The 21,302-nt window shown below is 45.0% G+C and overlaps 1 protein-coding gene across 4 annotated transcripts in view; it reads left to right on the top strand.

Annotated features, from left to right (window-relative positions):
- The window catches only part of SZT2 (SZT2 subunit of KICSTOR complex), a 446,100-nt gene that overhangs the window by 196,712 nt on the left and 228,086 nt on the right, over positions 1 to 21,302 (top strand). For all 4 annotated transcript variants that reach the window (XM_029618788.1, XM_029618789.1, XM_029618790.1 and 1 more), the window contains exons 38-39: positions 5,212 to 5,395; positions 16,123 to 16,197. In XM_029618788.1, coding sequence (XP_029474648.1) covers positions 5,212 to 5,395; positions 16,123 to 16,197 — 259 coding nt within the window. The remainder of the gene's footprint in view (positions 1 to 5,211; positions 5,396 to 16,122; positions 16,198 to 21,302) is intronic.

The following is a 21,302-nucleotide window of genomic DNA, read 5'->3' as shown; positions in this document are numbered from 1 at the left end:
TGAAGAACGGCATGAATTTTTTTAGTATAATATAAGAGGATCGCTAATCACAAATGGGTAATGGTTGTGGCATCAATTGAGGTATAAGTTTACAACACTGGTCCAGTAGTGCTACTGATATCAATAATACTCTTTTGTTTGGGTTGTGTCGCATTATAAGGACAGGCATTGATCGTGAATGATATGCAGATTTTACATCAAGTTTATACTAGTGTTTAAATATTGCTATTAATGCTATCAATGTCATTCCATTTCATGATTTGTTGCTTAAAAAGGAGATGTATAATACAGTCAATTTTAGTAATATCTGTCATGCACAATTAAATAATGTGGTGTGGTGTTTTAGCTACAGTATAGATCATCTTTTCTATATATTTTTTACATTTGTTTCATTTTCCATAATAAGACGATTTGGGTTTATTTTTTGAGATTTGCATATTTAATTAAGGTCTTTCATCACATTGAATAAGAGAATTGATTCATTTTTAAATTTTATATATGGTTTTATAAGTGGTTGTTTCTCTTTTAGTTGTTTATTCATCGATGGCATATTGTTTAATCAGAGTGGATTATACAGTATCAGTGATTTGAAGTTTTGAGGTAAAGTATCATCTAATGTCACTGTTTTATTATTTAATTTTTTCATCTTTTAATTTGATTGTTTGATTTTAGATCTTTGCAATGTTTAAAAAGGATGTTTATTTATTTTTATAAAATTCTTTTTAATATTTAAGAGATCTTAATATAAAAAATTTTTATTATTACAATTGAGTCTGTTTGAATTTTAGATCTTTGCAATGTTTAAAAAGGATGTTTATTAATTTATATAAGATTCTTTTTAATATTTAAGAGATCTTAATAATATTTTTTGTGAGATATTCATTTGGTGAATGTTGATTGTTTAATTGTAGCCCCTGAGGCAGCGGCTACAAGCTGCGAAACTCGGCCTGAGTCGGGCATTTGATTTGAAACGTCTCTGCATCAATAAAGTATTGAAAAAGATTAAGGCATCTATTCTTTTTGTACTCTACAAAGTTTGTTTTCCTTTCTCAGAGTTGGGGAGGCAAACCCTTTCTTGCAAATCCTAGATGTACATCACGGTCTGTGACTACTGATCCAGTTATGACCTGAATCAAAGTATAGGTCAGCAACAATGAGGAGTCAAAGTAGGCCTTATATTTTTTCTGTAACATTTTTCACATACTTTACTGGCCCAGAAAAATGGAGGCAAGCTCAGGGTATGTTCCCAGCTTTGCACTGGGACTTTCCACCAGTACTCGTACTAATCCACCAAATTTCAGACCTCTGAGAGGTGGTGTCAGACTGCAGCACCTGGACAAAATGGCCATTTTAGGTTGAGCAGAGCATGGTACTCGGAGGTGACAACCATTCAACTGCCTCCAGCTCTCCATCCAGTGGAGAGCCAGGTGAAAAATTTAGGACTTTTTTGTTTGAGACCCTAGAGAACATCCATGCAAAATTTTGATCGATTTGGAGGAGGCTGAGCGTGGACCCCTGTTCCACTTGATATGGAAGGACCTGTAGGCCAGATGGACATTGACAAAGAGCATCCAGATGTGATTTCCTCTAAACTGCCTGTATCATCTGCTAAGAAATACAAAGAGTAATGAAAGTAAAAATAAAAAAAGCATAATTTAAAAGGTCTGTATGTGAATGCTAGAAGTCTGAAAAGTAAGGTTGGTGAGTTAGACTATATGGCATTATACAAGGATATAGATATTATATGGATTGTAGACACATGGTAAGAGGAAGATAACCAATAGGACACTGATACCAGGGTATAAATTATATCAAGTTGATAGGGCAGATCACATTGATGGAGGGGTGGCATAGAATGAAGAATGATAAAAAGTCCTGCAGGAAACCCAATACACTGTGGAATCCTTGTGAAGAGAAATTTCATGTGTTACAGGGCAGTAGGTGTGAACTACTAACTACTTGGCCAAAATGAAGAAACACTGTGAAATGTATTTACTTATAACATTTATGTGCCACCTATACACAGCTCTAGGCACCTTTCAAAATCTAAAAAAGCAAATAATTTGGCAATATAAATAGTATTGGTAAATACTATTTACCCAGGTATTGATTTGGTCAGTGTCTGTGTGATGAGGATAGAGGGATGAGAAAGCCAGAAATGGTCATTGGAAGAGGGGAAGGATTTGAGAGAGAGAGAGAAACAGAGATGTGCTAGGGGAGGGTGAGAGCCATAAGGAGTGATGGTGGAGGGTGTAAGAGAGAGCCAGAGAGGGTACTGAAGGGTGAGGGAAAGAGAGGTAATTGGGGTCAGGGATAAACAGAGTGAGTGGGGGTTGGGGATACTGATGCTGGGAAGGGGGCAGAGGGAAAAAGAGAGTGCTTCAGGGGATATTGGTGCTGGGCAGAGGATGGGGAGATAAAGTAGGCAAGGGGAAAGGTGAAAGCTGTTCTGTTCAACCCCTGAGCCTCCATCATTGTTCTTATGTGGGATAGAGGATGTTTCTATGGAGGGGATTGAGAGAGAGACTAGTGGGAGGGGGTATTAAGAGAGAGACTACTGGGGAAAATTAAGACAGATTGGGAGACTAGTTGAGAGAAGTGAGAAAAAAACTGGTGGGGACTAAGCAAGAAGATTGAGAGACTGGTGGGAACAGGATATGGGATAGAGGTAAAGGGGCAGGCTGAGAGAGAGAGAAGAATGGTGGGCACAAGGAGGAACTGAGAACAGAGAGAGACTGATGAGGATTGGGTGGGCGACTTGAGAGAGACTGGTAGGATTGTGAGAGACTGGTGGGAACAGGATATGGGATAGAGAGACTGGTAAAGGGGCAGGCTGAGGGAGAGAGAAGAATGGTGGGCACAAGGAGGAACTGAGAACAGAGAGAGACTGATGAGGATTGGGTGGGCGACTTGAGAGAGACTGGTAGGATTGTGAGAGACTGGTGGGAACAGGGTAGGAATATAAAAAGAGAGACTGGCGGGCACAAGGTGGGAATAGAGAAAGAGAAACTGGCAGGGACAGGGTGGGTGGATCAAGAGAGAGACTAGTAGGAACAGGGTGGAGGGATCTAGAGAGAGATTGGTTGGTACAAGTAGGGAGATAGAGAGAGACTAGTGGGAGGATTGAGAGAGACTGGCGAGGACTGGATGGGCAAATTGAGCGAGATCGAGACTGGTGGGGACAGGATAGGGGGTTGACAGAGACTTTTGGTTAAATTGAGAGACAGACTAGTAGGGAAATTGAAGCTGGTGGAGACAAAGTGGGAGGAGACACTAGTAGAGAGACGTGAGAAGGAGACCGGTGGGGACTGGATGGGGGATTGAGAAAGAGAGAATAGTGGTGATGGGGTAGGGGATTGACAGAAACTGGCAGGGGGATTTAGACAGACTTGTTGGTACAGGTGAAAAAACTGCATGAGAGAGACTGGTGGGGATAGGGTAGGGAGGATTGAGAGAGACTGATGGGAGTATTGATAGAGACTTGCACGGATAGGGTGAGAGGATTAATAAGACTGGTGGGGAACAGGGTAAGGGGATTAAGAGAGACTGATGGGGATAGGTTGAGGGGCACTGAGGAGAACAATCACAGGGCGAGAAGTTTGTGAGGTTGGTGGGAACAGGAAAGGGACAGAGAAGGAGAGACCGGTGGGGACAGGGTAGAGGTGTTGATAGATATAGAGAAAGATACTAGTGGAATTGAGGAGGAATGGGTGTCCCCATTCCTCAAGGGTTCTCGACTCTCCTCCCCTCCCCGAGTTCATGAAAGTATGAGGCTCTTTGATACTATGCATTCTAGTTTATTGGCTCTTTCTGCAAGACAAGCTCCCCTGGGCCAGATGGTTTAAAAAAAAAAAAAAGCAATTGATTCAGTTTATTTATTGAAAAGTCAGCAGCCTTCAGAGGCCCTTCAAATTTAGCAAAAGCTCTTTCTTCTTGGGCAAATCTTCCACTTTTACCCTGAAGGATATTTGTAAGGCAATCACTTGCTCTTGCATCCTTTCACTACACATTTCAGTCTGGATGTTCTCAGTGCAGCCCTAACTTCCTCCTTCCAAGATAAATTGAACTTGGGCACTTCCCACACATCTGGATTGGTGTAACAGGATGATAAGGAAGGAGAAATATAGTCTTATCTGATAATTTTCTTTCCCTGAATCCTACTACACTAATCCAGGAGTCTCCTATGCAGTCTTTGAAGTGGTGCAGCTCAGTTTACAGAGATTGAGAGACCAACGGAGTGGACTTTCCGTTTCCTCATTTCATTTTTCTTTCACTTCGTTTATCCAAGAAAAGTTTGGAAGCATCATTTCTTTGGAGGATCCTTTTGTTAAGTGTTTCAAATTGTGAAGATGTTATTTAAGAGTTTTTAAGCCTTTGCTAGTTTTTTCTTTCATGGCGTTTTGCTGGAGCTGCAGCATAGGAACAACTAGCGATGATGTCCCAGGAAAAGGCGTGTCCTCTGTCTGTCTGCTCGTAGGGGAGAAAACCAACACGTCCGGACTGGTGTAGCAGATAAGACTACGTTTCTTCATATGTAAAAATGGTTAGACAGAAATAGTGTCTTATGTTAGTGTTTAATGATTTTTAATGAAGTGACATTCTTAATTATTACAAACACTTCTTTGTGTTGACTGCAATTTATTTATTTGTTTGTTTATTTATTTATTTATTTATTTATTTATTAGTTTTTGTATACCGGCATTCATGTAAAAACATATCACGTTGGTTTACATCCCTGGGCATATATCAATTAACACATTTGCAAATTAAAATTAACCATTTAAAATCTAAATACATAATATCAATTTTTCATAAAATTTCTAAAATAAGAAATTAAAACTATACTTCAAAATAAAATCATAAATACCTGTAGCAATAAAGATAAGTACAATCAAAGTCCACTATTGTTGTTAAATAGCCATGTTTTGACTCCTTTTTTAAAGGCTTTGATGTTGGATTACATCCTCAAGTGTGGTGGTAGGGAGTCCCATAAATTAGGTCCGGCAATGGATAATGCTCTTTCTCGGACAGTGGGCAGATTTCTACTACTACTTTATTTTTGTGATGGATCAGTTACCCTTTATTAACCTTATTTCTTTTTAGATGAGCAATTAAGTAACATTTTAGACAGTATATAAAGTAAAACGTTTTCTTTATCCCACCCCGTGATTTTCCTTCTCCCTCTCTCCATTCCCATCTCCTGTTTCAAAGGTATCAGAGGAGATTTCCCTGGCAGGCTGTTGTGTGGCTGAAAAGACCAGCATGGTGGAAGATACAGGACATGATCCAGTGGATGTGGAGACCGCATCCCCATCTGAGCAGTGCAACTCACCAGCAGTGCTTTCTGCCATCAGCTTGGCAGACTCTGTTCCCTCAGTATCCCACAGCAGCACAGGTGGGTTAAAGAAACAGAGAGAGCAGGCTCTTGGCATGGGCCTTAGGAAGAGGGTGTGCAGGTGGAAGGAAGGGCTTAGCGAAAGCAAAAGATGCCATGTTTGGGGATTGTTCAACTGAGCAAGAGGTGGTACTAGCTTGGGGTGGGTTTTGTAACAGGTGGTGGCCTGGCCGGGGTCGTGCAGGGTTTGATAGTGTCAGGGAAAATGCTAGGTTGGGGAAGGGAGTGGAGCAAGATGTTGTGTTAGGCTTTAGAGAGAATTAATGATGTAGGAGGTTTTGCTATTTAGTGGAGAAGGAAGAGGTTCTGCATGGCAAACAGATTAAAAACATAACATAAGAACATAACATACTGGGTCAGACCAAGGGTCCATCAAGCCCAGCATCCTGTTTCCAACAGTGGCCAATCCAGGCCATAAGAACCTGGCAAGTACCCAAAAACTAAGTCTATTCCATGTAACCATTGCTAATGGCAGTGGCTATTCTCTAAGTTAACTTAATAGCAGATAATGGACTTCTCCAAGAACTTATCCAGTCCTTTTTTAAACCCAGCTACACTAACTGCACTAACCACATCCTCTGGCAACAAATTCCAGAGTTTAATTGTGCGTTGAGTAAAAAAGAACTTTCTCCGATTAGTTTTAAATGTGCCCCATGCTAACTTCATGGTGTGCCCCCTAGTCTTTCTACTATCCGAAAGAGCAAATAACCAATTCACATCTACCCGTTCTAGACCTCTCATGATCTTAAAGACCTCTATCATATCCCCCCTCAGCCGTCTCTTCTCCAAGCAGAAAAGTCCTAACCTCTTTAGTCTTTCCTCATAGGGGAGCTGTTCCATCCCCTTTATCATTTTGGTTGCCCTTCTCTGTACCTTCTCCATCGCAATTATATCTTTTTTGAGATGCGGCGACCAGAATTGTACACAGTATTCAAGGTGCGGTCTCACCATGGAGCGATACAGAGGCATTATGACATTTTCTGTTTTATTCACCATTCCCTTTCTAATAATTCCCAACATTCTGTTTGCTTTTTGGACTGCCGCAGCACCCTGAACCGACGATTTCAATGTGTTATCCACTATGACGCCTAGATCTCTTTCTTGGGTTGTAGCACCTAATATGGAACCCAACATTGTGTAACTATAGCATGGGTTATTTTTCCCTATATGCATCACCTTGCACTTATCCACATTAAATTTCATCTGCCATTTCGATGCCCAATTTTCCAGTCTCACAAGGTCTTCCTGCAATTTATCACAATCTGCTTGTGATTTAACTATTCTGAACAATTTTGTATCATCTGCAAATCTGATTACCTCACTCGTCGTATTTCTTTCCAGATCATTTATAAATATATTGAAAAGTAAGGGTCCCAATACAGATCCCTGAGGCACTCCACTGCCCACTCCCTTCCACTGAGAAAATTGCCCATTTAATCCTACTCTCTGTTTGCTGCCTTTTAGCCAGTTTGTAATCCATGAAAGGACACCGCCTCCTATCTCATGACTTTTTACTTTTCCTAGAAGCCTCTCATGAGGAACTTTATCAAACACCTTCTGAAAATCCAAGTACACTACATCTACCGGTTCACCTTTATCCACATGTTTATTAACTCCTTCAAAAAGGTGAAGCAGATTTGTGAGGCAAGACTTGCCTTGGGTAAAGCCATGCTGACTTTATTCCATTAAACCATGTCTTTCTATATGTTCTGTGAGTTTGATGCTTACAACACTTTCCACTATTTTCCCTGGCACTGGTCTGTAGTTTCTCGGATCACCCCTGGAGCCCTTTTTAAATATTGGGGTTACATTAGCTATCCCCCAGTCTTCAAGTAGAATGGATGATTTTAATGATAGGTTACAAATTTACTAATAAGTCTGAAATATCATTTTTAGTTCCTTCAGAACTCTGGGGTGTATACCATCCGGTCCAGGTGATTTACTACTTTTCAGTTTATCAATCAGGCCTACCACATCTTCTAGGGTCACTGTGATTTGGTTCAGTCCATCTGAATCATTACCCATGAAAACCTTCTCCGGAACGGGCATCTGCCCAACATCCTCTTTAGTAAACACTGAAGCAAAGAAATAATTTAATCTTTCCGCGATGGCCTTATCTTCTCTAAGAGTCCCTTTAACCCCTCGATCATCTAATGGTCCAACTGACTCCTTCACAGGCTTTCTGCTTCGGATATATTTTTAAAAGTTTTTACTGTGAGTTTTTGCCTCTACGGCCAACTTCTTTTCAAATTCTCTCTTAGCCTGTCTTATCAATGTCTTACATTTAACTTGCCAAAGTTTATGCATTATCCTATTTTTTTCTGTTGGATCCTTCTTCCAATTTTTTAATGAAGATCTTTTGGCTAAAATAGTTTTTCACCTCCCCTTTTAACCATGCCGGTAATGTTTTGCTTTCTTTCCACCTTTCTTAATGTGTGGAATACACCTGGACTGTGCTTCTAGGATGGTATTTTTTAACAATGACCACGCCTCTTGCACACTTTTTATCTTTGTAGCTGCTCCTTTCAGTTTTTTTCTTACAATTTTTCTCTTTTTATCAAAGTTACCCTTTTGAAAGTTAGCACGAGAGCCATGGATTTGCTTATTCTCCCCCTTCCAGTCATTAATTCAAATTTGATCATATTATGATCACTATTGCCAAGCGGCCCCACCACCGTTACCTCTCTCACCAAATCCTGTCCTCCACTGAGAATTAGATCTAAAATTGCTCCCTCTCTCGTCTGTTCCTGGACCAATTGCTCCATAAAGCTATCATTTATTCCATCCAGGAACGTTATCTCTCTAGCGTGTCCCGATGATACATTTACCTAGTCAATATTGGGGTAATTGAAGTCTCCCATTATTACTGCACTACCAGTTTGGTTAGCTTCCCTAATTTCTCTTAGCATTTCACTGTCCGTCTCACCATCTTGACCAGGTGGATGGTAGTATACCCCTATCACTATAGTCTTCCCCAACACACAAGGGATTTCTACCCATAAAGATTCAATTGTGCATTTTGTTCTCGTGCAGGATGTTTATCCTATTAGACTCTATGCCATCCCGGACATAAAGTGTTGGATGGAGTGATGGATTTGAAGCAGGAAGAGGTTCTGGATAGAGTGAGGAGTATGGAGCAGGAGAAAGTGCTGGAATTGGGGAAGGATTAAATGGAGCAGGAGAAGGTGCTGAGTTGGAGAAGGGGTTTAATGGAGCAGGAGAAAATGTTGGGTTAGGAGAGGCACTCAATGGAGCAAGGAGGAGCTGCTTGGACTGGGGGTAGAGATCAACACACTGAGCATGCCCAGCATGCCACTATCTGCACGTCCACTCGAGGTCCCCCTTCAGTCTCTTCTTTTCTGTGGTGCAGTTGCCTCGCGATTTGTGGAGCTTCACTTTTTTTCTTATTTTCTCTAAAGTATCGTGTTTTCCTGTTTTTCCATCATTGGGTTCCCCATCGCAATCGGTGCCTCCTGGGGCGGGTCATGCATCCTCCCTTTCAGCCGCTGCGTTCCTGTGACACGAAGTTCCTCACCTGGAAAGTTATATTCTGGTGGTGATTACTTTGGCTCGTAGGGTCAGTGAGCTGCTGGCCTCTGTTACGTACCCGCAGTACACGAGGTATTTTCATGATCGTGTGGTCTTGCGTACACACACCCAAAGTTTCTGTCTAAGGTTGTGACTGATTTCCCCCTTAATCAGTGCATCGTTTTACCCACCTTCTTTCCTAGGCCTCATTCCCACCCAGGGGACCGGGCTCTTCATACTCTGGGCTGCAGCTCTGTGTCCTTCCATACTAATAGGCTGGGACTTTATCCAACTGGCTGCAGACTGCATTGCCTTCTGCTATGCACAAGCAGGCCTTCCGCTGGCCGGCAGAGTAAAAGCTCACTCTTTCCCTGTACGTACCCGGATCAGTCCAGACCATGGGTTGAGCCTCCTGTCCAGCAGGTGGAGACAGAGAAAAACTGAAAGGGTCTCCTATATCAGGACAGAGACTACCCTGCAGCCCTTCAGTATTCGTCTGTCTCCAGCAGCTGCAGGCAGCTGAACCTACGGTTCCCCTTCTTCTTCTTCCCTTAGTTTTCCTTTGGGTATTTTCTTTACTTCTGATTTGGATCAAGCAAGGATTAAATTCTTGTTTAAAAAAAAAAAAAAGAGGACTTTGAAAGTTTTCTCCATTTTTTCCTCACAGAGACAGTTCGGTCTCTCAGCTCTGCTGGGAGCCTGGGGGGGGGGGGGCTTGCCCATCCTATGCCCCCTTTTTCCCGGTGACATCTGGGGTGATACTGGTGGTCCAGTCCCTCCCCCATTATCTAGCTCTCCACTGTACAACAGGACCCTCTCAGGGAGTGGTTTTCCCCTGGCTTAGCTGAGCAGTTTAAAAAAATAAATAAAAAGGCTACAAGCAGGGCTGTATTTGTTGTATTTGTAACTTTTTAAGAACTGTGGACAGCTCCGGCAGCGTGCAGAGTTCAGTAGCTGCCTCCGCTGACTGACTTCAGCCCTGCACAGCTCGGCTGTTTTTACTTTTTTAGCGATTTTTTTTCTTCAGCGCTGATGCCGCGTTCCAGCGCCTGTAAAGCAAGTGGAGAGTCTGCCACATGTTTTTCCCGCGGAGGCCTCTGCTCAGGTGCCTACCGGGTGGGGAGGGTCCCTCATCGGTCCCCTTGCCCATATCTACCCATGGGCGAGTTCCCGCCGCGTGGCCAGGCCATTCCCGGCCCAGAAAACTGTGGGAATGGCCTGGCCACCTTGGAAACCTGATTTTTTTTAGTTTCTCCTCCGGATTTGAGCCCCCCTCATGCCCCGGAGGGGGTGCCTGACCTTTCCCTCCCCCCCCCGGGGAAGTCTAAGTCTTGTTTCTCCGCGGAGTTTGTGCTTCTTATGCACAAGTCCTATTTAGTCAGCTTATAGCAGGAGGAAGCTCTGTTCCTGGACCCCCTTCCCCTCACCAAAACACCCGCAAATTTCTCCTCCACACCCTACGAAGGCTCCGGAGGGCCAGGGCTCGGTTAGTGTTAGGGTGATCCCAGGGGTCCCGCCGCCTCCGGATCCGCCACAGCCGTCGCCGGTCCCAATTCCAGATACAGATGTTGACCTGCTGTTTCCTAACCCCCCCCCCCCTCGAGTTTTATGCTTATTTCAAAAGGAGGAACTAGAACCGCTCATTCCCTTCATTTTGCAGGAACTGGGAATTGAGTTGCCCCTGGCGGATACGGTTACGGCTGCAATGCCTGCCAACATGGACCTGGTCCTGGCGGGACTTAGGGCTCTTCCATGTACTTTTCCTTTTCACCCTATGCATAAGCTGATGCTCCTTAGGGAATGGGAGTCCCCTGAGGCGGGACTCCGAGTGGGGAGGGCTATGGACAAGCTCTACCCCCTTCCTGAGGACTGCTTGAATCTACTTAAGATGCCCAAGGTAGATTCCTCTGTCACGGCGGTTACCAAACACACAACCATCCCGGTGGTTGGGGCTACGGCTCTAAAGGATGTCCAGGACCGCAAGTTGGAATTTTATCTCAAACGCATTTTTGAGGTCCTGTCCTTGGGAGTTTGGGCGACAATCTGTAGCAGTCTCATGCAGCGGGCAAGCCTCAGGTGGGTTCAACAATTACTCAGCACCCAAGACCTCCCGTCTGCAGAGGCGGACGCCCTGGACGCCCTGTACGATCTGCGAGTGCAAGCCAAGGCAATGGTCTTCGCGGTCTCGGCCAGGTGCATCCTCTGGCTGAGAAATTGGTCTGCGGACGCCTCTTCCAAAGCGCAGTTGGGAACCCTTCCCTTCAAGGGCCAGTTGCTTTTTGGTGAGGACTTAGAGCAACTTATCAAATCCCTGGGAGAAAATAAGGTTCATAAGTTGCCGGAGGACTGCCTGAAACAGTCTAAGTCCTTTTTACCCTCTCGCACTATATTTAGGGGGCAATGACATTTTTCCACCAGGACAAGGGGCTTGTTCCCGAGGGGTAATGCTTCCCGATCTCAATCCTAGCCTCATTCCTTTCGGGAACATCGGCCCTTCAGGGATAGTAGCCAGCAACACACAGTCGCCAAGTCCTCCTCTCAATGAGATGGGGCCGGCTTATTCCTCCGTTCGAGACTTAGGTGGAAGACTTTCCTGATTTCTCAGGGAATGGGCCACCATAACGACGGATCAGTGGGTCCTAGAGGTGATAGAAAAAGGCTACGCATTAGAATTTGCTCGAGACCTACCGGATCTTCACCTGATCTCCCCCTGCGGAAGTCGAAATAGGCCTGCGGTCGAACACACCCTGCGCAGGCTGCTGGAACTGGGGGCCATAGTCCCAGTCCCAGTGGAAGAACAAGGGTCCGGCCAATATTCCATCTACTTCGTTGTACCCAAAAAGGAGGGCTCCTTTCGTCCAATTTTGGATCTCAAGCACGTCAACCGGGCTCTCAAGGTTCCCCATTTTCGGATGGAAACCTTGAGGGCGGTGATAGCGGCAGTTCGATCCGGAGAATTCTTGGCCTCGCTCGATCTGACTGAGGCCTACTTACACATCTCGATTCACTGCAATCACCAGCGGTATCTTCGGTTCAAGATACTGGGCCAACATTTTCAGTTTCGAGCACTCCCCTTTGGTTTTGCCACGGTGCCACGCACTTTCACCAAGGTAATGGTGGTAGTGGCGGCCACCCTGCGTCGAGACGGAGTCCTAGTCCATCCTTACCTGGACGATTAGCTCATCAGGGCCAAATCAAAGTCTCTTTGCCAGCTGGCAGTCAGCAAGGTCCTTTCGTGTCTGACCTCTCTGGGATGGGTCATCAACTTTCCCAAGAGCAAGCTTCAACCCTCCCAGACATTGGAATTCCTGGGGGCGCGATTCGACACTCGAGTAGGCAGGGTGTTTCTTCCGGAGGACCGATTGCTCAAACTCAGGGGCCAAGTGCGCAGTTTTCTCTCTCTTGCCCTGCCAGTGGCCTGGGATTATCTCCAGGTTCTGGGGTCCATGGCCTCCACTATCGATCTGGTCCCCTGGGCTTTTGCACATATGCATCTGTTACAGAAAGCCTTGCTATCCCACTGGAAACCGGTATCAGAACAGTTTCAGATGCCCCTGCCGCTCTCCAAGTCTATCGTTGCAGAACTGCAGTGGTGGCTATCACGTGCCCATCTTCAGAAGGGGATGTCCCTTCTGATACCACAGTGGATCGTGGTAACAACGGACACCAGCCTCTCCGGCTGGGGAGCAGTATGCCAGACCCAGTCTGCTCAGGGTATTGGTCTCCAACCCAATCTCGCTGGCACATCAATCGACTGGAAGTTCGAGCGGTCCGACTGGCTCTCAAGGCCTTCCTTACCCTACTCCTCCACAAGGCGGTGGGGGTTCTTTCGGACAATTCCACCATTGTAGCCTACATCAACTGACAAGGGGGCACCAGGAGTTGCCTAGTTACTCTGGAAGCCAGCAGGCTCTTCGCGTGGGCGGAATGTCACCTTGAGCACTTAACGGCATCCCATATTGCGGGGAAGGAGAACATTCAAGCAGATTTCCTCAGTCGCCAGGGGTTAGTCCCAGGCGAGTGGGAATTGTCAGATGCAGTGATGAACCTGATCCTCTGCAGGTGGGGTCCCCCTCACTTGGATCTGATGGCCACCATGACCAATGTGAAAGCTCCTCGTTTCTTCAGCTGCAGATGGGAACATTGCGTGGAAGGGGTGGACACCCTGGTCCTTCCCTGGCCCCGCAACATTCGTGTTCCCACCCTGGCCGTTAGTGGGCAAAGTACTCCGAAGAATCGAGCTTCATTGTGGGCCTATCATTCTAGTGGCTCCGGAATGGCCTCGCAGACCATGGTTTGCGGACCTCGTGAATCTAGCCACGATGGTCCCCAACGCTTCGGTCATCGGTCTACGTCATTGGCCTACGTCATCGGTCATCCTCTACCCCTCCCTTAGTCAGCCTTCCCCACTCCAGTGGTTCTAGGCCCCACAAGTCCAGTTTCTCCTACTTTGACACCTTGTTCTACCAAGTTATTTGTATCCAAGTTGTTTTCCTCCCTGTTCATTGTAAGACATATCTTATGTCATTATTTTTGTTTGATGTTGGAATGTAAACCGAAGTGATTAGTAACTCTGTTACCTGAACCTCGGTATAAAAAAAAGTTATAAATAAATAAATCTTTCGCATCTTCTTCGGCAGGGTCCCGTATTTTTCGATCAGGCGGATTGCTTCTGTCTAGCGGCCTGGCTTTTGAACAGCGGAGATTGAGAAAGAAAGGATATAAGGAAGAAGTTATATCCACTCTATTGAGGGCCAGGAAGCCGACTACCTCGCTTGCTTATGTCTGAGTATTGATGGTTTTTGAAAATGCGTGTGTCACCTCGGGTATCTCGGCTCGTAAGGCTCCGGTTTTCCAGGTCCTTTCTTTTCTCCAGAACGGTCTCGCCAAGGGGTTGTCATTCATTTCCTTGCAAGTGCAAGTCTCCGCTCTCGGTTCTCTCTTAGATACCATTGACGGTTACTCAGTGGCGGCTCATCCAGATGTCGTCCGTTTTCTCAAGGGAGCCAAGCACTTGAATCCTCTGGTCCGGGTTACTTGTCTCTCGTGGTGTTTTAACTTGGTTCTCCGCGAAGCTCCTTTTGAACCTTTAAGGAGGGCTATGGGTGAGGCTCTGGCTGAGGACACCAAACCGTCTTTTTGGTGTCCTCAGCCAGAAAAATCTCCAAGCTCCAAGCGTTGTCGTGCAGAGAGCCTTTCCTACGTTTCTCGGATTCAGGGGTATCCCTTAAGACGGTACCCTCTTTCTTGCCAAAGGTCGTGTCTTCTTTTTATGTCAATCAGTCCGTGAAACTTCCGTTTTTTCTTCGTCAGAAGTAGCAAATACAGCTGGGGGTGATCTGCGGCGCCTCTATGTGAAACGAATCTTGCTGCGTTGCCTTCAGGTTACAAATGAGTTCCGGGTCTCTGACCACTTGTTTGTTCTGTGGAGTGAGCTAAATAAAGGTAATAAGGTTTCCAAGGCCACCATTGCGCGTTGACTAAAGGAGGCCATTGCGTCGGCTTACATCTGTAAAGGTCTGCCCGTGCCGGAAGGCTTAAAAGCTCATTCCTTAGGGTCTCAGGCTACATCTTGGGCGGAGAGTCAGTCGGTCTCTCCGCAGGAAATATGTAAGGCAGCAATACTTAGAAATCCCTGCATACTTTTGCTCGTCATTACCGTCTGGATATGCAGGCTCCCATTTTTGGCTCCTTCAGGCGGCAGGTTCTTCGAGCGAGACTGTCTCGGTCCCACCCTGTTTAGGGAAGCTTAGGGAAAGGATAATTGGTTCTTACCTGCTAATTTTCGTTCCTGTAGTACCACGGATCAGTCCAGACACCCGCCTGTACTAGATCTGATACGTCCGCTCGAATGTTCTGTCTTTTTCTACAGGTTTTTGCAATTATCTGATTTGTTGTCTACTATTACTAAAGGCACCGGAAGCATCTACCAGATGAAAATAAAATTGTATGGAAGAGCGTTTTTCTTCATACAGAATCCTTTCAATTGTTCACTTGTTCAATTTGTTAGTTTTTTCTTATTGCTTGCTTGATCTTTGGGAAGTTATATCTGCTTTGAAAGTACTTTATACTGAAGGGGGGTGTAGGGTAGGTCTTATCCTGATATAGGATACCCTCACAGTTTTGGTTTTTCTCCACCTGCTGGACAGGAGGCTCAACCCATGGTCTGAATTGATCCGTGGTACTACAGGAACGAAAATTAGCAGGTAAGAACCAATTTTCCTGTGCGGGCCATGGCGACATCAGTGGCTGTTCTGCGAGCAGTCCCTGTCATCGAAACTTGCCGGGCCGCAACGTGGAGTTCTCTTCACACATTTGCAGCTGCTTGGACAAGGATGAGCGACAGGACAGTGCCTTTGGTCAATCCGTCCTGCACAATTTGTTCCAGACCTGAACCCAGCTCTTCCTGCCTAGTACCCCTGGTGGGATCCAGGCCGTCCCCTGCCGACCAACAGCACCACAGTTGTTGTCCCGTTGGTACTTTGTTCAGTAACTGTTGGTCTCACCTGCTAATGGGGGCAGCTCGGAGCTTGGTTTTCACCCACATGCGAAGATTGCCATCCTGCTTGTCCTAGGAGAAAGCCCAATTGCTTACCTGTAACAGGTGTTCTCCTAGGACAGCAGGATGTTAGTCCTCAGGAATCCCGCCCGCCATCCCACGGAGTTGGGTTTTCTTTCCAGTTTGTTTTATTTTTTTCGCTCGTATTTTTTCTATGTTATGAGACTGAAGGGGGGGGGACCTTGTGTGGAAGCGCAGATAGCGGCATGCTGGGTATGCTCAGTTTGCTGGTCAAAGCTTCTAGAAACTTTGAGAAGTTTTTCGTGCTGGGCTCCATTGGATGATGTCACCCACATGTGAGGACTAACATCCTAGTGTCCTAGGAGAACACCTGTTACAGGTAAGCAACTACGCTTTCCTTAGTTTCTTTAATTTCATTATTGTTTTTGCCTCTACCACCTCCATGAAGTTGCTGCTTGGGGTGAGGAAAGATCTCCTTGGAGCAGAATATGAAGCTGGGTTAGGGGAAGGGCTCCAAGGAGTAGGAAGTGGAGCAGGGCTGGGAGTAGGTCATCATGGAACAGAAGGATGTGCTCTGATAGATGAAAGAGGGGTGAGTGTTCTAATGTTTCATCTACTCCAGCATTGGTTCATGGCAGATAGATGACCAGTTTCTAACAGTCTTTCTGTCCTCCTTCAGGGACCAACAGGCAGCATCCAAGCCGGGTGCAGAGTCTGGTATCAAGTCAAGGCAGCATGGATTCGGATCACTTAGGTAAGGGGTATGAGAGGGGACAGTCACTCGTTACATAGCGTTAGAATTGGACAAGACTGAAAAAGAGATTCTCTGTTGATTCATGGGTCATCAGATAAAGAAACCTGATCAATTTTGACCATTCCCTGGTTTAATCATTGGTTGGTATCTATGTAAGATCGCCTTGTCATAAATAACAAGAAGAAGCTTACTTGTGGAGAATATTATATGGAAGTGTGTTGATATTGACCTCACTGGTTTGAAATGTAAATTACCCTCGCAGCTTAAGGAAGTTAGCTATGATAGTGCTCCGCACACATCCCAAGTCCCTGCTTAAGATGGCATCAGACTTTCACCTCCCGTCACTCATTTCTCCCTCCAGGGTGAATTCACTCACCAGGGTTACAAAGAAACTGTTTCCTAGAACCCGAGACCATAGAAACTCCACACAATAACCCTGGACATGTGACAAAATGTACCATATTTATTTATTTTATTTTTATTTATTATTTTGCTATACCGATTTTCATGACAGGAATCACATCAAACCGGTTTAAATTTAACAATGTGTGTAAAGTATAGAGAACTCAAACCACAGTAACAAGAGAATGGTGCAGCAGTTACAATAAAAAAAGATATATAGACCCCCACTCATAGGGGAAAGTTGAAGGTGGCGTACCCATGTTACAGACATAAAATAACATAGAAAAAACAAATTCGAGCCTGCTCATCAACAGCTAGTAGAGTATCTCTCTGCTAGAAATCCACTTAACAGAATTCTTGCTGCTTAAACGCTAGTGCAAACCAATGAGTTTGGTGTTTCTTAAATGGCTTTGTGCATTCAGTTGTCCCAGGTTGTCCAGCTCTTCCCCTTCTAAATTCTAAATGCATCAGCTTTGCAGAGGGAGCTTCCAACAGAGGTTTGGTAGTAGATCTTAGTTGGCGAGAAGGTTTATAGATTCTTTCGGCCTAATTTTAATTCCCTGGCATGTGGCCGGGTCATGCGCGTGCTGAGCGCATTTTCAAAGTGGCCCGACCACGTGCGAATCTCTCGGTAAGAGCGGAAGAGCCGGTTCTCTAAAAAGGGGCGGGGTGGGGGCCAGCTGGCACGCGGATCTTACTTCTGCTTGGGGAGAGCAGGTAGGTTCCTAAAAAAAACCAAACCTTGAGATTAGTTAGGGTGGGTTTAGGGGTCGGGGCGGAGAGGGGAAAAGGAAGGAAGGGTAGCTAGGGGGTCAGGGAAGTTCCCTCCCTGTGGGCTCCTTTATTGGAGGGAACTGGGGAAAGGCCTAGTCGCATCAGCACGCGTTTATTAGAAAATCCCCCCCCCCCCCTTGCATGTGCGGGTCGGCACCTGTGCATACGTGTGCGCGCGGGTAGCTGATTTTATATCATGCACACAGTGACGTCAGGAACTCTGCGCACATGGATTTCCCTAAGTGTGGTGTTCATCCAGAAGCCCATGTATTAAGGAAGCCAGTTTCAACTTAATGGGTAACCAGTGGCATGAGGTAACACGCTCTTGGCATTGCATCTGTATTTATTGGAGATAATTTTAAAGGGGTTCCACATATAAAAATAGCAAATAGATGCGAGCAGCATGTATGTGCATGTATTTGATATTATAGAAACATCAAGAGTGTGTGCATAGTGTTACTGGGGATAAAACGGGTGGTCCAGGGTGGGGTCAGAGGTGTGTGAGGTACTTGCTATTTTGTAAGAGAGATGCATATATTTATTTATTTATTTATTTTGCATTTTTATATACCGACATTCTTGTATCAGATACAAATCATACCGGTTTACATTAAAAACAGAGTATGCAGGAAAATAGGTTTCCTAAGTCAAATACATTGAACATATTTAATAAACAAAGGATTACTAAACACTATGAAAAAGGTGGGGGAAGATAAAAGGTGGGGGGGAAGATAAAAGGTGGGGGGGAAGATAAAAAAAAAAAAAAATGGATAAACTGCGTAGCTTGCTGGGCAGACTGGATGGGCCGTTTGGTCTTCTTCTGCCGTCATTTCTATATTTCTATGTTTCTATATAATTAACAAAGGAAAACTTAAGGTAATTAAAATAAGCGTAGCACAAAGGATATATACATTACCTCTGTTCATTGACTCATGCAAGGGAAGTGGGACTTGTCTGTTTCCTGCAGTTTTGGGTGGGAGGGTCATGGGGAACTGGAAATAGATTGGGTGAACTGGTGAAAGTATCGGCAAACTGGTGATTCCAAGCATCATGCATGTCTACCTCTGTGTTTAATTCTTTGTGGTTATTTGCGCAGCGTCACAATTATTTCATGCATAGTGTATAAGCACGTCTTTATACAATGAGTAGAGCAGTATGTTTGCATTGGAAAAATACGGGCATGCTTGTGGAGCAGAAATACACAGTATTATAAAAACTCTGCATTTGCTACCGCACAGTGCACTAATAGTGATCTCTGCGCATCCCCTGCCACATGCAGGTGCTGTAGTGCAGATCGGCTTGCAAGTTAGGCTCATTCTGGCTGGGCAGGTTGAGACGTGTACGTTGGCGTATTCCCTCGGGGGTAGTGTCTATCCAAGGGCTAAGGACAGTATTAGAAATATAGATAGAAGGCTACTTAGGCCATTTAGTTGTTTATTTAAAAATATTTATTATTCTCTTAAATCCAGTGGAGCACAAATTGAGGAACAATCCCCCAAAATGCAAAGAAAATAGGGAAGTAAATCCAACAGCATAATACAATAAAAGTAAAAAAAAAGATATTAACTGACTACTATCGAGTCAATAATTATTCTGATTGGGGTATTCTATAGTAAACCTTTTTCTTAACCCCCAAATTCACATAAAAATAGATAGTGCTAGCATTATTTTAAAATCCTGGGTAAAATATTAATTTCATACAAGCTTGAGATTCCTTTCATTAAAGGTTGCATGAAATTATTATTGGCCACATTCAGGAATGAACCTCACTCTTAAACCAGGGATACAACTTCTCACTGCTAATGTTGTGCCAAAGAGCGCCTCCTTCTGGAGACCACAGAGGTGCGCCTGGAAGTTCTCCCATCACAGACCAGGGGCTCCCATTACAATTGGGACATTGTTCCCATGGTCTCTGATTGCACCTCTTGGTACGTGAGGTCCTTCTCTCTCTCTCTAAGTTTGACACTTCTTTATTTTCACTTTTTACTTATAACATTCCACGTACAACACAAGAACTAACTTGATTAGAAATATAAGCCTAGAAATTATATAAGCAAAATAGGTAAAGAAACGACCTCTAGATTGGTATTTTTATCAGCAATGCTGTTCCTGTGCCTTTCTCCTATACTGCTGGTTTTCTTGCCTCAAGCTTTTTACCTGTTGGGATGAGAAGACACAGCTTCTTTCTCTACTATTCTGTCTGGGTCATGACCCAAGGGTTTTTGGTACTTCTCTGTGTCTGACATCAGCATGTCACACCCAGTCACGCTATCTATAATGCGTTTTCTCTGCTGGCTGTGAGCCATCTCATCTGTAGTGCACTTTCATCTCCGAGGACTCCTGGACGTCCCAGAGACTGTGCCTTCTCTGCAACTCCTTTCCAGAGGCATCGCGCCAGGCTGATGAGTGAAGGCTTTCAAAACTTTGTTGAAAACTTGGCTATTTAAACAGCCTACAAGTAGCCTTTTTGGGACTGTGAATATTTGCTAGCAGCATTCATTGGACTGTTATAGTACCCTGTGAATATTTTTGACTAGACATGAATTGTTTTGTAAATGTCTTTATTTGTATTATTTTGTGACTGTTTTATTTGTACATCGCCTAGAGCAGTGGTCCCCAACCCTGTCCTGGGGGCCCACCAGCCAGTCGGGTTTTCAGGATATCCACAATGGGGGGGCCCCCAGGACAGGGTCAGGAGCACTGATATAGGAGATTGAAGATTTCTCAGGCTTAGATTAGCCATTCCTGTGCTCGCTGAAGTTATTCTTTTCTATTTCCCACTGTATCTCTGCTTTTGCCAATAATTTTTCCTTGTTTTCTGGTCTGATTTTATAATGAGCTTGGCCTCTTCTCCAGTGAGAGTGGGAATGGGGGTTTTTCCCTGGGACCACATTTGTGACAATTGCCTTCTCCAGGGGCATCACCCTTGCCCCCAGAAATCCCGACTGTGCCCACAGATGATGCTCCTGCACAGGATAAGAGACAAGCAGCTTAAATGTGCCTCTTCTTGCCTTCTCTAATTTCCCAGCCTCCCACCCCCAGGGCTTATCTTTCACTACTCCCTCCCCAGATACATTTCCCGGTGCCCTGAGACCGTGTCTGATGTGGCAGTAAGGAGGACCTCGTGCCCCATCATCCTCTTCTGACACCTGGGACGTGGAACATCTCCAGATCCTCACCACTACCATGATGTATCCGCTACTTTTGTCTTCCATTCATGGGGAGCCCTTACTGGGTGAAGTAACCCTGCTCACAGAACCAGTGAGTCTACGTACCGGTGCTCTTCATACAGAGACTATTTCCTTCTTTGTGCTAGAGAAGGCCATGCATCCCTTAGTACTTGGGCTACCGTGGCTGCAGAAACATATGCCACAATTCAACTGGGCCACTCTGGAGCTTTCATGTTGGGGTCCAGATTGCCATGGCAAATGTCTGATGGAAGTTTCTCCAATACCCTGCATGCCAACTATTCTGTTGTTGCCTGGGCTGCCGCCTCAATATGCATCTTTTCAAGATGTATTTTCCAAAGAAGCCGCTGACGTATTGCCTCCACACAGATCCTACGACTGCGCCATCAATTTGAAGCCTAACACAGAACCGCCCAAAGGAAGGGTTTACCCTCTCTCAGTAGTAGAAAACAAAGCGATGTCAGAGTACATCCAGGAGAATCTTCAGAAAGGCTTCATACGATCCACCAAGTCTCCTGCCGGCGCAGGCTTCTTTGTGGGAAAGAAGGACGGAACATTACGTCCATGCATTGACTACAGAGGTCTAAACGAGATCACTGAAAGGATCACTATCCCTTACCACTCATCTCAGAGCTATTCCATAGACTACAGGTAGCCAAGATATTCTCAATGCTTGATCTCAAAGGAGCCTACAATCTAGTTCACATTCGCTCTGTCGATGAATGGAAGACGGCTTTTAAT

Source organism: Rhinatrema bivittatum, chromosome 10 (assembly GCF_901001135.1).
Source record: "Rhinatrema bivittatum chromosome 10, aRhiBiv1.1, whole genome shotgun sequence".
Lineage (NCBI taxonomy): Eukaryota > Metazoa > Chordata > Amphibia > Gymnophiona > Rhinatrematidae > Rhinatrema > Rhinatrema bivittatum.
Note: the sequence above shows the minus strand (reverse complement) of the source record. Positions and strands in the feature narration are given on the sequence as shown.